Source organism: Ascaphus truei, chromosome 1 (genome assembly GCF_040206685.1).
Source record: "Ascaphus truei isolate aAscTru1 chromosome 1, aAscTru1.hap1, whole genome shotgun sequence".
Classification (NCBI taxonomy): domain Eukaryota; kingdom Metazoa; phylum Chordata; class Amphibia; order Anura; family Ascaphidae; genus Ascaphus; species Ascaphus truei.
Window position 1 is genome coordinate 466,713,222 of NC_134483.1, and position 16,150 is coordinate 466,729,371.

Below are 16,150 nucleotides of genomic sequence, written 5' to 3' on the forward strand. Positions count from 1 at the left end.
AACTGAAAGCAGTGAGCAGAGAATGCAGCACCCTAGGTTGCAGTTCATGGTTTTTGTATTTACTTTGTTTAGTTGTACGATTGAAGCAGGGGGTCTCTGGAGTTGAACTGTGTTTATTTCAGCTCCAGGGACCCCCTGCTTCCAGAGATACTTGCCTCGGTATCTCTCTGCAGGTAAGCAGCTCCTACTGGGCTATGTGGGGTTAACATAATGGCAGCTAAAATGTCCAGCGCCATGCAGGACATTTAAACATGAAGGAGATACCGGCATCTCCTACAGAGTTCAACTATACTTGCTGACAATAAATAAAGCTATTGTACTGTACGAAGAATTTGGCGTAAAAATCCTTTGCCTCATACTAAAAATCAGCTAAGCGCTCATGGGGAATTGACAATTTGTCTTTAAAATTTGGGGTAATAAAGGTGTTTTTTTGCACCCTCAATCAATAGATACAAAACTGAAAGTCCAAATAAAGGTTCTTAATCCATAATAAAGGATGCAGCTCTCTTCTGAGGAGCCAACCCAAGGGTCCAAGGTACACTAAAGAAAATATAAAAAGGAAGAGAGCGCAAAGCTCATAGTGAAGTATGTAGTTTTAATATTACAAGAAAAAAGGTTAGAACCACTTACAGACGTATGTCGGTTTCTGGCACATAATAGTGGTTAATCTCCACTCGGCCTGTTAGCGGTGAGGCTACTGGGAGGTCTGAGACTGAGGCGCTGACTTGCGAGAGCCACTCGGTATCGCTGAGAGATCCGCCCCTTTTGTGACATCAGGACGGCACGCTGTGGTTACGTCAGTCACGTAACGCGGAAGCAAGCCGCCCGGACGCGATGGGGGCAAGTACCTCAGGAGAGACGAAAGGACCAAGCCAAAGCATTGTGGACGCTGCGGACAGCCCGGCATAATTTCTACTGCCATTTTTTAACCACTATTATATGCCAGAAACCGACATACGTCCAAGTCTTTCTAACCGTGTTTCTTGTAATATTAAAACTACACACATCACTATGAGCTTTGTGCTCTCTTCCTTTTTATATCTCCTACAGAGGGAAGTATTTCGGAAAGAAGGAGATCTCCGGAGCTGAAATTAAGGCCGTTCAGCTCTGGGGTAACCCTGCTATAATCCTATTACGGAAAAATAAAAGAAAAACTGCAACTTGAGTGGAGTGCTGCTTTAAAACTTGTCAATATGCTTTATAAAACATACAGAACACCTACAAGCTCAAATTGAACCCCCAAAATACCCACAACATATATATAAGCATATAAGTTTCACAGAGGAGTGCTACTGAGCATGGCAATATAATTTAAAACCAGAGACATAACATAAAACACAGACAAAGCTCAGTGCACATCCAGAAAAACTTATATACGGTACAGTGCCTAAATATACATGTATAAATAACTAATAAATAAAATGGTCTTTTAGTTTAACATTTTGGCCAAATTGTTGTAAGCCCTTGAGCCAAACTTCACGGAAGACCACGTTTCAAGGGTCCCTACACTAATATAAATTCTCAATAACCTGTGCATTGCCAGGAAGAATGATTTACAATAAATCTGTCAATATAAGTTGCAAAAGTTCTAAGTCTGATTGAAGCTTTTATTAACCTGTACATTACCAGGAAAAGCACTCTGTAATAGATTTGTCACAATCACACTGCATGCAGGCAAGTTCCCCTGATAGTTGGAGATGCCATGGAGTGAGCTTTTAACCATTTAAATGTGGGAGGGAGTGAGCTTCAATTGGATAGGAGGTTGCCACGCATTGCCATGCTCAGTAGCACTCCTCTGTGAAACTTGTATGCTTATATATATGTTGTGGGTATTTTGGGGGTTCAATTTGAGCTTGTAGGTGTTCTGTATGTTTTATAATTCTTGTGCAGCTAGTCTTGGCTGTTTTGGAGGGTGGCAACCTCCTATCCAATTGAAGCTCACTCCCTCCCACATTTAAATGGTTAAAAGCTCACTCCATGGCATCTCCAACTATCAGGGGAACTTGCCTGCATGCAGTGTGATTGTGACAAATCTATTACAGAGTGCTTTTCCTGGTAATGTACAGGTTAATAAAAGCTTCAATCAGACTTAGAACATTTGCAACTTATATTGACAGATTTATTATAAATCATTCTTCCTGGCAATGCACAGGTTATTAAGAATCTATATTAGTGTAGGGACCCTTGAAACGTGGTCTGCCGTGAAGTTTGGCTCAAGGGCTTACAACAATTTGGCCAAAATGTTAAACTAAAAGACCATTTTATTTATTAGTTATTTATACATGTATATTTAGGCACTGTACCGTATATAAGTTTTTCTGGATGTGCACTGAGCTTTGTCTGTGTTTTATGTTATGTCTCTGGTTTTAAATTACAATATGCTTTATATTCAGAGTTGCAATTAACTAACAAAAAAATTGTTTGTGTAGCTACAGTATAGTAGTATACAGCAGGGGTGCGCAAATTTTTCCCTGTGCGCACCCCTGCCTGCACTCCTTGGCGTCAAATTATACGCAGGGTCATGTGACATCACGTTGCCATGGTAACATGGCATCACGTTACCCCGGGTTACCACGACGACTCGTCGCTGGGAGGGTAAGTGTGTTATAGAGGCCTCGCGTGGCCCCACCGGCTTTAAATTTAAATGCCTGGGGGGGGGGGGGGGGGGGGAGTGCAGGACCTCTATAACTGCCGCGCGCCCCCCCACAGAATATTTAGCCCTCCCCAAGGGGTCGTGCCCTCCAGTTGGCACACAGTACAGAAGAGGAACTGCTATATCTATAAAATAAATATATATAAGCTTAAGCCTATAGGGAACCATGTTAAAAATGGTTTTTGAAGCAAAAAGTTGCACTGTGTGCTCATTTGCATGTCATTTCCCAGAATCCCTTGCTGCAGTGGAAGTGCTGTGTGCTGGGTGATAATGGGGAAAGGCGGGGTTGCAGACCTGCCTAAGACATGCAGATGAGTATACAGTTGTATTTCCATTTGCTATATGCTTTGCTGTGGAGAGTTTTTGTCACTTTTTTTACTCACCATAACTTAACTCAGTATGGTAAACCCCCATTCTTTCGCTTCATTGCATAGGCAGTTAACCAACCCCACACTGATGAGACCCATTAAGGTCGAAACAGCTGTGACCAGCCCTTCTGGGCTGGGGTGCACCCGCACAACCCTCGAAAGAGGGGAGATGACGCGAACTCCCTTGCGGGCCTCGGGCCAGAGGGAGGAAGAGACGGATGTAACGGAGGAAGGCATCAATGTCCCTGGAGACCTAGGCTTTCGGGCTGAAATCTTCAGGGAACCCGTTCCGAGGGCGGCTCTGACTTCGGTTGGACAGTCCAAGGGCATGCACCCGAACCACTGAAGTGGATTGGGATCTGATGAACAAGAGGGGAGGGTAATCCCCAACCCTCTCGGGAAAAAAAAAAAAAAAAAAAACCCTGTCTGTGGGTGAGTTTTCTGGCTATGCATCTTAACCCTGGCTGTGCTCAAAGCTGTGACCATGCAGCAAGCTTAAGCCTATAGGGAACCATGTTAAAAATGGTTTTTGAAGCAAAAAGTGGCACTGTGCTCATTTGCATGTCATTTCCCAGAATCCCTTGCTGCAGCGGAAGTGCTGTGTGATAAAGGTGAAAGGCGGGGTTGCAGACCTGCCTAAGACATGCAAATAAGCATACAGTTGTATTTCCATTTGATATATATATATATATATATATATCAAATGGAAATACAACTGTATGCTCATCTGCATGTCTTAGGCAGGTCTGCAACCCCGCCTTTCCCCATTGACACCCAGCACACAGCACTTCCACTGCAGCAAGGGATTCTGGGAAATGACATGCAAATGAGCACACAGTGCCACTTTTTGCCTCAAAAACCATTTAGCAGACCTGCCTAAGACATGCAGATGAGCATACAGTTGTATTTACATTTGCATATTTGCTTTGCTGTGGAGAGTTTGTCACTTTTTTTACTCACCATAACTTAACTCAGTATGGTAAACCCCATCCTTTTAGCTTCTCTGCATACCCAGTTAACCAACCCCATGAGACCCATTAAGGTCGAAACTGTTGTCTGTGGGTGGGTTTTCTGGGTATGCACCTTAATCCTGGCTGTGCTCAAAGCTTAAGCCTATAGGGAACCATGTTAAAAATGGTTTTTGAAGCAAAAAGTGGCACTGTGTGCTCATTTGCATGTCATTTCCCAGAATTCCTTGCTGCAGTGGAAGTGCTGTGTGCTGGGTGATGGGGAAAGGCGGGGTTGCAGACCTGCCTAAGACATGCAGATGAGCATACAGTTGTATTTACATTTGCTTTGCTGTGGAGAGTTTGTCACTTTTTTTTTACTCACCATAACTTAAAAAAAAAAAAACTAATAATAATAATTAGTTAAATAAATAATTAAATATATATATGCAAATATAACTGTATGCTCATCTGCATGTCTTAGGCAGGTCCGCAACCCCGCCTTTCCCCATTATCACCCAGCATACAGCACTTCCACTGCAGCAAGGGATTCTGGGAAATGACATGCAAATGAGCACACAGTGTCACTTTTTGCCTCAATAACCATTTTTAACATGGTTCCCTATAGGCTTAAGCTTGCTGCATGGTCACAGCTTTGAGCACAGCCAGGGTTACGGTGCATACCCAGAAAACCACCCACAGACAGCCGTTTCAACCTTGATGGGTCTCATCAGTGTGGGGTTGATTTTACTGGGAATGCAAGAGAGGCTATGGGATAGGCCAAACCATAATACTGAGTTAAGTTATGGTGAGTAAAAAAAGTGACAAAAACCCTCCACAGGAAAGCAAATATGCAAATATAACTGTATGCTCATCTGCATGTCTTAGGCAGGTCTGCAACCCCGCCTTTCCCCATTATCACCCAGCATACAGCACTTCCACTGCAGCAAGGGATTCTGGGAAATGACATGCAAATGAGCACACAGTCACTTTTTGCCTCAATAACCATTTTTAACATGGTTCCCTATAGGCTTAAGCTTGCTGCATGGTCACAGCTATATATATATTATATATATAATATATATATAATATATATATAATGTTTTTGTGTCTGTGTGTGTCTACAGTTTCTACTTTTCAATGAACTAATATAGACCATCCCACCTAAACTTATTTTTGACTTGCATATATGTATATGTATTATGAAGAAAAAAAATGAATAATTTTAAAAGGTTTGTCAAATGTGTATCTTGTAGCAGAGACCTTACTGGGAACTAAAAATTGTTTAAATATGACTGAAAAGTATTGGGTTCCATAAAACAGTAATAATAGGTGTATTTTCTTGCACAGAGCCGACAGTGTATGCAGTACTGTACATAGAATTTCACAGGCACAATGAGCCCCTGGTCTTTAGAGCTTACAATCTAATTGTGTGCCCCCAAGGCACAGGGAGTTACAGTGACTTGCCCAAGGTCACAAGGAGCCGACAGTGCCCGTACTCGAGTCATTCAGCCAGAGCAGAAGTAGTTTGCGTCCTAAACATCAATTCACCAAGGTTTTAGGCTTACCTGTTTCTGCCTTTCAGCTCCTTCAACATCACAAAACCCACATATAATATCAGGATTCATTGGGGTATAAATGGATACATTTGTCATTTCATTTTACACTTGGCCAAAGTCCAAAATAAACCAACTCATTTTCTCGCTACTCTTCCTGTCACTTCGAAACCACATTACGCAGAGATTTCCATCTATCGTAACTAGTAAAAATTAATCCACACTCAAAAGTTGGTATGCAGCTGCTTACACAATACTTTGCTTTTTGTTGATGGCAGCTCATTTTACATGCCTAGCTCCACTTACAAAGTTTTCACATCCCCTGATTCACACATACTTCAGTTGCTCCCTTAAGCAAAGAAATATGATAATGGTTGGGGATGCTCCTTACATCAGCCATTGCACATTCCCTAAGAGAGGCCTTCAAAATCACTGCGCAAGGTTTGTGCTGCAGGTGGCTCGAAATGTGGCAGTGTACTGCAAGAACGTGGTTAGCAAAGAGCAAGGGATGTGATGACTGGACAGCAAAAAAAACTCCTGCAGCAACAGATTACTGCAGGGGTGGCTAACTAGTCCTCAAGGGCCACCAACAGGTCAGGTTTTCACATTATCCCTGCTTCAGTACAGGTGGCTCAGTAAGTCCCGATGGAGCCTCTGATTGAGCCACCTGTGCTGAAGCCGGGATATCCTGTAAACCTGACCTGTTGGTGGCCCTTGAGGACTAGAGTACTGTACAGGGAATATGAGCTGCAGGGGTTGAATCAGCTGTCCTATTTGCTTGTGGTAATGTCACTGTCTATGTAGAGGGCTAAGCCGGTTGGAATTAAAGGGTCCCCTCTCTCCTTGAGAACATCACCATATCCCTGTGCCTCAAAGTTACATTGGTAACGCTATATAAGAAAGTACGTCCTCTGTGAGCGGATGAGTAGGAGGGGGCAACTCATAGTGATCTAACAGATGGTTTATTTTACTCATTAAAAAGTCCTTAAGTTACACATTAGGAACTTCCCAGCGTAAGAACCATTGACGTATACGTCATCATTATACTACAGCTGACTGCAGAAAGCAATACTTTTCAACTAGTATTCCACAACGGTTGGCAGTGGCTCCACTTCCAAAACGTGGTCATTAGGAACATTAGCAGCCAGGTAACTAAATTCTTAGCCCCAGTGGGTTTGTCTACATTACAGGTTGTGTTTGGTTTGGTTGATTTATCCTGTTACATTAAAGTAGACTTACACTGTTTGCAGTTGCAGGGAGCTAGCAATTGCATTTCTCTGATTTTATTGTCCATCATTGAATTTAACATGTCATTAAATTCATAGATGCTTTTGACAAAAGATGAGAGTTGATGCCGGGGACTCCTGCTGGTGGCTCCTTGGCACTTGCAAATAGAGTAGCCTTGCACACCTTAAAAAGTACTAATATCAGCAGTATACTTGCTCTTAGTGTACCGGTGCTCCGTGGTTCAGGGAAACAACCTGTCTGTTGTAGTTTCAGAGTATATGAAAGTAGTACGAGGATCCAGGGCACTTAGGATTTGCAGAGAAGTAATTTATTCTTTTAGTGTGTGCCACTAAAAGAATACATTTCTTCTCTGCAAATCCGAAGTGCCCTGAATCCTCCTATTTCTTTCCTTGGCACTTGCAACATAATTCAGTGTTTCCCAACAGATCTCCTACCGTCTTAAAGCAGCAATCCCCTCCAAATTCAGTATATATATATATATTTTTTTTTCTCCTCAAAACCTGAAGCTCCCCTGGAGCGGATCCGTGGTCCTCCGCGCACAAAAACTACAAATATGGCTGCCAAGCCACATATAGAAAGTTGCAATCTCATCTATTGATGATGATGTAGCTTTCTATTGGCTGCCCTGTATGGAGCATGACAAGTAAGCCAATGTCTATCCGGAAGGAAATATTCTCTGTGATGACAGATAAAATAGATTTGTTAAAAAAAAGTTTGGACATCTTTTTAAAAAGGTATACAGGGATATACCAAATAAGTAAAGATGGGAAGGATGTTGATCCATAGAGCAATCCGATAGGCATTTCTTGGGAGTCAGGAAGGAATTTATTTTCCCCCTCATGAGATATCATTGGATGATATTTCACTGGGGTTTTTTGTTTGCTTTCCTCTGGATCAATATAATGCAAGTACGGATATAAGATAAAGTATCTGTTGTCTAAATTTAGCAACGGTTGAACTTTATGGACGCATGTCTTTTTTCAACCTCATCTACTATGCAACAGTCCAATAGATTTGTTGGGCTGGAATACCGTGTGACTTTTATAGTAAAATTGCTCTGCAAGAAGGAATAATGATATTTATAGAACTTGCTCATAACAAAAACCATCCAGCTGGAGGCAGCTAAAGAAGAGTATTCCGATTGATATAGCATATGTAACGCACGTGCCTGTCTTATTCCATGACAGCAGCTATCGAAAAACGGTTGACGAGAAGAAAATGAAATAAAAGCACAAAAAAATTAAATAAACACAATACCATACAGCTTTTGCTTGAAGCTGCAATGGATTACGGATGTTCAGTACAGCTTCCCTTTAGCAAGGACAGAATGGGATGGATCAAGGTTTCTACTGACAGATTTACCCCATTTGACCAAGGATGCCCAGAGCATTTAAGCTCAGTTGAGTCTGCGTGTAATCTTCATTAGTCTCACAGTTCATTGTTTTTAGAAACAAATGCGTTAAAGCGGCTGGCAAACATTACACAACATTGTTCAATGTCTTACAAACGGTTTTAGTTACACAAATAAGTTGCATCTCTCCTCTAAAGACTTCTTGTACGGTCATTAAACCCTTGGAGTGTTTGGAGGGGTCAGAGTGCTGCGATCGTGTGACCGGCATGTGATTGACCCGTTACGGATAACGGAAGGGGAGGTGTTATCCCCATTCCGTTCCTATTCAGTTCAGACCATGTCCTGCGCTCCCGACACGATCTTCCCTAGCAAAACGAGCCGGATGTCTGGACGTAGCTACTATGTCATGGGGTGCTTGGAGTGCCAGACCCCATGACGTAGTAGCTACGTCTTGGGGAACCCAAAGGTTTCAGGGGTTACTTCTGGGTGACTGATGTATTTTATTATCAGAATCTAACACCTATAAGTATTTTTAAATATACCGAGATGAGACTTAGGGGGTGGGTTGATTTCCTTTTAACAAAAACGCCATCATTTTATTGGGTTTCTATTAAGGTCAGGGTGGGATAAGAAGAGGCAACAATTAATTGATTGACTGCCACTCCATAATTCAGAGGCCCAGAGAGAAAAACAAGAAGTCAAAACTTTGCATTAAGCATTGTTACATTAGTTTAAAAGGGGCAATTAAGAGGCCCCCAAGAAATTCAACTGTCCGATTATGTGGGATTGCACTTTAGTTAAATTATTTACAAATGTTGGGAATTAAGCAAATGAGAAAACGAATTTGTATACAAACTGTATACAGTCAATATTTTACACTAGAGCACTCAAATTAATTTGGCAGTTGAATCTTATGCATCTAATTCAAAATGGCGGCCCCAAGGATGTATCAGAGCCCTACTCGTGTTAGGATTTTGCACAGCTACAGGCTCCCTTTGCAATGACAGACAGAATTCGCAAAGATACGTATCATTGGGATAGCGGTACATGTATGCTCACCGCTGCCGTATGGAAACGCGGGTGTCGATCGTCCATCATAGCCAGAGGAGTGTCCACTAGAAAAATAAAGAGTATTAAAATCCAAGACTTCAATGTAGGCATTAAACAAATGTTTGTTTATATACTTGCTTATGTTAAGCTGTTTCTTAATGTTTTCAATGTTACTTAACTGTACATGAGTACACTTTAAAGCAGCATTGTGCTCTGATAGCCATTCTCCACCCACCCGCCACCCCCATTTAATTTCTTGTACAAGGTCTCTTTTAAACCTTTGCAAAGCCATTGTTATTTTATTTTTTCAATCTGATGCTCCGTTAAGGAGAGAAGAGTTTGCAATAAGTGTCCGGGAGGTTAAAATTAAGCACTCCACAGAGCCCACTGCAGTCTAAAGGTTACCAGAAGCAAGAGATAAAAAAATTATCATTCTTTACACATCATTCTTTTTAAAGAGCAGAACATGCATAGGGGGGGTAAGATACATTACAGGAGTTGATTTCGTACAGGATGTGGGGAGGAGGTTGTTTTTTAAAGGAGACAGATGCTCTCCAAAAAATGTTTTCCCCTTACCGTTGTAGGGGGTGCCTGTAGCAGCTCTGCAAGTTTAAATGCCCTGGTCACGTGGATCAATAGAAAGCCCCAAGTGATGACGTCACAGCTTCCTATTGGCCTGCGTGACATTTAAACCACCATTATGATAGCCCAAACTAGCCCAGTTGAAGCTGCTACCGGTACAACCTAAAAAGGTATCTCAGGAAGCAGGGGGTCCGAGGAGCTGAAGTTAACGTGGTTCAGCTCTGTAGACACCCTGATTTAAACATTTTTATTTTTTTTAAACGCAACAATTTACATATATAGTGTTTATAAGCCAAGCGAAATGCTCACTGTTATTTGGCCTATGTGCCAAAGCACTATTGGTTACAACAATTCCATAATGAAAATTGACATTCTGCTGATTTTGTTCTAGAGGTTGTTGTGGTTTATGCGTGTTCTGATTGAAATGAAACACTACAGTATGTTACTTCTTGTAATAGAATAATTTGTAAGGCAACGTAATTAGCAAGTGGTCCCTGTTTTGCTCAAATCTGCTATGCTCAGTTGTCCAGCACTAACAGATAATCACTGAATGAATACGTTCACCCTTCCTTGCGGCTGAGCAAGAAGGGAAGGGAGTCTAGCGTTTCTTTAAACCAGGTGGGCTCAAATGTGAATGGTCTCAAAATAGTTTAATAGAATAACTCAACAATTGCCAGCTAATGTTATTTCTTTGTAGTCAGCCACCATTTGAGGGCGATTGCGGGTATGCTGGAAGGAAGATTATACGTGTAGGGTCCAATCTGAAAGAATATAGCTTCTCACACTAACACTTCCTGCCATTATTGAACCAATATTCACCTTACTCAACGTTTTTGATTAAGTTCTGCTTCCCAAGTCACGGCGTGCCAAGAAGTCTGAAGTTACATTGGCTCAAAGATCAATTTAGGCCAAGAAAACTGAAATCTGTATGTAACACATTCTTCAGTAAAAACTAAAGTTGTTTTAGAATATTAAAGGCATTGGTAACGTTTCAAAATCTTCTTTGCCATCAATAACGTCTTAACATCTGTTTTATTCCTGCTGAGCTGGCAGTCAGAAATGTGGGTCTTGCATAAGGGGAAGGCCCCATCCACCATAGACTACAACACTAAAAACCCCACGCCAAAATATAAGCACATATCAGAACTTGTACAATTTAATTACGTGTGAAGACTAACTTTTATTTAAAAAAAAAAATAATCTACATATTAGTATGATTTCATGTACAAAAATAACCGGACATTTCAGTTAGTGCTACGCAGCAATATCTGCCATTTGACTCCAATGTGAAATTAGCTATTTGACCAGGGACCATACATCGCGCAAGTTAATATGATAATAGCAGACCAATGTTATTCACACATTTGTATACTATAGTCTTAGTGCGGAAGTAAAAGGTGCATTTAATGAACAGCCAGCAGTGATGTGAGATGTTGGTCACGGTGCTTCTAGTATCACTCTGTAGTTCTGCAATTCCATTGCAATTAGCAAGGCAGGAACAATTCACTTGGCAATTATAGACAAGTGCTGGAAAGCCAGCGAATGCAGAACGGCAGGGTGGGGGTCAGAGCTTTACTTTCCAAATGTGCACCCGACAAAGCCGTGCACGGGGCTGCACATTGTATTGTGACCTCTGTCTACTGTGGGCGTGGTCTTCCCATCGCTGCTGGAAGAGCGATATTATTATTGGAGGTCAGTTACATTTTTCAGACCCGGCAATTAGGAATAAAAAAAAAATGGTTTGCATTTTTCTAGCCTTGAGACGGGGTAGCCTTTAGGATTCTTCGATGGAGACCTGGCACGTGACCAAGTGTAATGTGGATAACGATGTAGGTTTGTTTTTCCACAAGTGTTAGGATGAAACTATATTAGATCATTATGGGGCACAGCATCCAAGGTGATTGTCCGGTAGAAAAGTCTACACTTGCATGTTGAAAATAAGCCATGTTTGTATTTATTTTATTAATTCAAAGCAGGGATAGGAGAATACAATAGAGAGAACAATGATCTTATTGCTCAAAGTTGCAGCTCAGAAATGGTTGGAATATTGAATATTAAACATGTGTATTGCTGCCTAGAATATAAAAACACCCACAAAGCAATGAACTGCTAAAGTCTCCCCAGCACTGAATGTTATTAAAACAATTCTTTTTTTTATTCAATTACATTCAAATGATAAATGTGATTTGAATAGAGACAAAAAAGACTTTAATAGGCCAGACTTTAGTTCTCAACATTTTATTTCTCCAATTTTCCTCCAAATTCTTCAACGTATCAGTACTGTCTGCTTCTGTTTGTATACTGGGCATTAATCCAATCAAACATTCACTCATGTTTTAAAGCTGCAATACCACAAATGACTAAACTAATGAAACCAATATATGTTTAACGGGTTAGATGTTAGCAATTGAGACTATTTTTAAAAAAAAAATCAAACAAGCAAAAGGATTTCTAACTCATTTTGAAAAACTTGCATATTCCACAATTGCCACTTACAGGGGTGACCTCTGACAGGTCATGGAGGAGATTAACAATCTAAATGGTTACATCTCAAACGATAAAGTAATCAAAAGCAACCTTTATTGCAAATAACCAACTAGAAAGATCTAGGACAAGATAAACGAAAGATGGGGCAATAAAAACCTATCCTAACTTTAGGTTACAAACCCATGCAGAATGAAAAATTTCACAAATAACACATTTTTTTTTAAATGCATGAATCATTTAGTTTGAACGTATTACACTGTAATTAGTTTAACTTGGTCCTAAGGGGGGGGGGCTCTGCACCTTCAACACGGCCATCAAAATGTTGTTTTGCGATGTATTGAAGGCACAAACGTGTTTGTAGCCGACATATTGGCGGAATACAGCAATACAGATTTACAGGCATTCAATAGGATCCCTAAGGTTTAAGAACAAACAGCCACGGCTGAATTAGATTCAGACCAGATGTGTTTAGTGCACAGTTAAACTGAAGGAAGACTACCCTTCCATCATCAGCGACGGAGCGGCTTCATTACGAGGGCCAAAGGGGCCGTGGCACTTACGGTGCTGCGGTCCCTCTGGCTCTTAAAAGGTAAAACCCTGACCCCTCCCAAATATACATCTAATTAAAAAAAATACCCCACTTTTTTTTTTTTTTTTTTAAAAGGTGTCAATGAGCTACTTTTACTCTGAACATGCCGCTCTTTTTGTGTCATCATAACACACTTTTAAAAGGGATAGTTTCACGTTCGTGTATCTGTGGAAATATAGGGCTGAAAGGATGTCTCTGCAAAAAAGAATATATTATACAGGATAGGTGCAGACTGATTTGAGTAGATGTCATGTGATGCACACAAAAAGCAAGACACGTACCTTTCTATTGTTGGTATAAGAGAGGGAGGCGGTCCTCCGGGAGGAGGTGGGAAACCTGAAATATTAAGATTATAGATTTGCACATGAATTCACATAATACAGTGACATCAATTTTACCAGCAGTTCATGGTCTACATTGTGCTCCTTATATAGTGTTAATCTACATAACAGAGCTACAATTATGCACATTTTCATGGGGATTGAGCGAGACATATAAAAGACAATGAAAAACTAAAGGGGTCCCTACTTTCCCTGAAGCTGGTGTATATATACATAAATACATATACATATCACATGCACACACACACCTATGAGCCTGTCGTAGATAAAAAGCTTTGTATGTTAAGTAGAACAGGCCGCATTGCGGCGGCTAATTTTTTATTAAAGGACTGAAGCAGGGGGTCTCCGGAGCTGGACTGTGTTAATTTAAGCTCCGGGGATCACCCGCTTCCCGAGATACTTCCCTCCATAAGGGTACCGGTATCTCTCTGCAGGCAGGGAAACAGTGTGCCTAACATAATGGTGGCTTTAAATGTCCAGCATGCCAATAGGAAGCCGTGACGTCATCAGTTGTGGCTTCCTATTGGCCTGCATGACCAGGACCTTTAAACTTCAAAGAGATACGATATGGCACCCCCTACAGAGGTACGCATTTCTGCAAGCAGGGGGTCCCCCGCAGTGTGATGCCTAAGCATCTGAAAACAGGACGTTATTACGACTTCATTTAGGATTAAGAAAAACTAAAACAAAATCAAAGCAGTTACCTGGTGGTGGCACATTGATGGGAATACCTAAAAAGGAAGACAAATACACGACTTAGCATAGTGCCATCTTTCCATTGTCACAACTATAATTTGACTTTCAAGTACATTTTAGATTTTAGGCATACACTGTAAAAAAATAATTGTACTCTAAATGCAAAAGCAAATATATAAATATATATGTATGCACAAAAATATTGCATGATATTTTCTAAAAACAAACTGGATGACTTATTTTCCTAACCACATGTTCCGTCTCTGCATAACTTTTCTGAGCATAAAATGATTTACCCCTTGTGTATGAGTAACTGCGATGTCAGCAACTGACTTATTCTGCACGCTTCTGCACAGAGGCTGCAAGGAGACCATCTGTGTCTCTATATTAGTGTCCGATATGTGCAGGGCTACAGATAAACTTTCCTCTGGTGGAAGTTTACAAGACCAACCAATATCTTTGGTGTCCCAACACACTGCAAAGAACATGTTCACGGTCAGATGTCATTGAAAATAGCATTGACCGGGAATGTTCCATCACAATTTCAGCAACATTTTTAAAAGCACAAATATTAGCAAAGAAAACAAATAGAAATGTCACATTCGGCAGGCAAACTTTTGACATTTGGAAACTGGTTTCACGTGGTTTATATAGCACTTCACTGAAAAAACGATCAGCAAGTATTTATTATTTTAGTGTTTATTCCCCAGCCACAAGACTATGCAGATCTACAAAACAGCATGAAACCCTCTACCATATAACTTATTCCATTTTTTTTTAAAATCAAACTAAGATCACGCATTCAGAAATGTAAAATCATGAAATTCACTGTACCATATCTAGATGGTTTTTGCATCGAGAAAGATAACGGCATTCCAGTTCCTAGAAAAGGGGGAAATGTTGTTAACTACTCGTAGGGCAAATGCCAATTAGCACTTCCAGTTTCACAAGATAGATTTACACAGACATCAAATGTTTATTTCAGTTTGAAATGCTATTTGGTTCCAGTTTTTCCATAGCGTTTACAAAGACACCAGATAGGCACAACTAGAAGGCTCAATATATTTTGTGTACACAGCTTCAGCACTTAAGGTGTTAAACAGAAACTCCAGGTTACCTTACTGGAATAATTCAAGTAGAGTTTTCCCCTTGAAATGAGCTTCCACAAGGAAGAAAGAATACAGTCTAAAAAGACAACTTCAAAGCAGGTTCTGTTTTCAAAAGGATGTTTTGTATTTGCAGAGCTTGATTTTTGGCAAACACTCCTAGTTAATATGAGGTAACAACTGTGCCTTTTCTTCCCCTAAGTGAACCTAGGAGGTATGGTATGATGCTATTTTAGTAACAGCTTTGAAGATAAAGTGCTGGCAAATGCACAATTAAAACACGGACCATTGGGAGCCAAAGCCACAGCCCAGCACGGTGACTTGCAGATGTACAGTGAGTATTAAAGGATATTTGATGATTTATGAGAGCAAGAGAAAGTCAGAAATCTGCTTGTATAACAAGGAGAACTAAAATAGAACCAATGACTTGATAGATTTTGTGCACACACTGCAGAATTGAATGTCCACGTAACGCATGCTCTCGGAAGCAAGATCTACATTTTAAATGTTTTTCTCTTCTAGATCAAAGGATGCCAACTACATAATGCTAATAATAACTACCAATAGATTAAGATACATATGTAGGGTGCTCCAGGAATTAGCTAATTATAGATTGAGATAGATATAAACACCCTTTTTACATCTAAAGAGGATAGCTGGTTAATATAAAAACCCAAGTAAACTTCAACAAATGGACAGTAAGTTTTGACCAAAAACAAAAATAAGGTGACATTCTGTTGCTTCGTTAAGTTATAAAACCGATAAATTGGCTTTATACATTGCAGACTAAAATAACATTCACATTAATTTCTTGAGGTTATACAATAAAGAGCAGATAATGATGGTTCGCAGTCTGGTCATACCAGCACCACAACACATTCTCCGCACCAGATTCATTATCCCTGTACAATAACCAAGGCTATGACAAGGCATCCAGCATAGCAGATACAATAAGTAAGCACAATATCTGGCACAGATACAACAAACTCTCATTTCATCCAAGAAACGCTTACTATCCCAGGCTCATCAGCTTGTTACCCAGTCAGTGCAACTGCGTGCACATCTTTAAAGAGGCAAACCAGTAAGTCACTGGTAATGCACCCCCTTTAACTGGCATCCCATATCGGTCTTGATGTGGCCATTGACAGACACATTGTTCCTGCTAATGTCAGGTTT

The 16,150-nt window shown here is 40.5% G+C and overlaps 1 protein-coding gene across 7 annotated transcripts in view; it reads right to left on the reverse strand.

The window, feature by feature from the left end:
• The window catches only part of FIP1L1 (factor interacting with PAPOLA and CPSF1), a 46,514-nt gene that overhangs the window by 9,958 nt on the left and 20,406 nt on the right, over positions 1-16,150 (reverse strand). For all 7 annotated transcript variants that reach the window (XM_075566626.1, XM_075566625.1, XM_075566622.1 and 4 more), the window contains exons 11-14: positions 14,703-14,750; positions 13,877-13,903; positions 13,113-13,167; positions 9,183-9,238 (exon numbers count right to left, since the gene is read on the reverse strand). In XM_075566626.1, coding sequence (XP_075422741.1) covers positions 9,183-9,238; positions 13,113-13,167; positions 13,877-13,903; positions 14,703-14,750 — 186 coding nt within the window. The remainder of the gene's footprint in view (positions 1-9,182; positions 9,239-13,112; positions 13,168-13,876; positions 13,904-14,702; positions 14,751-16,150) is intronic.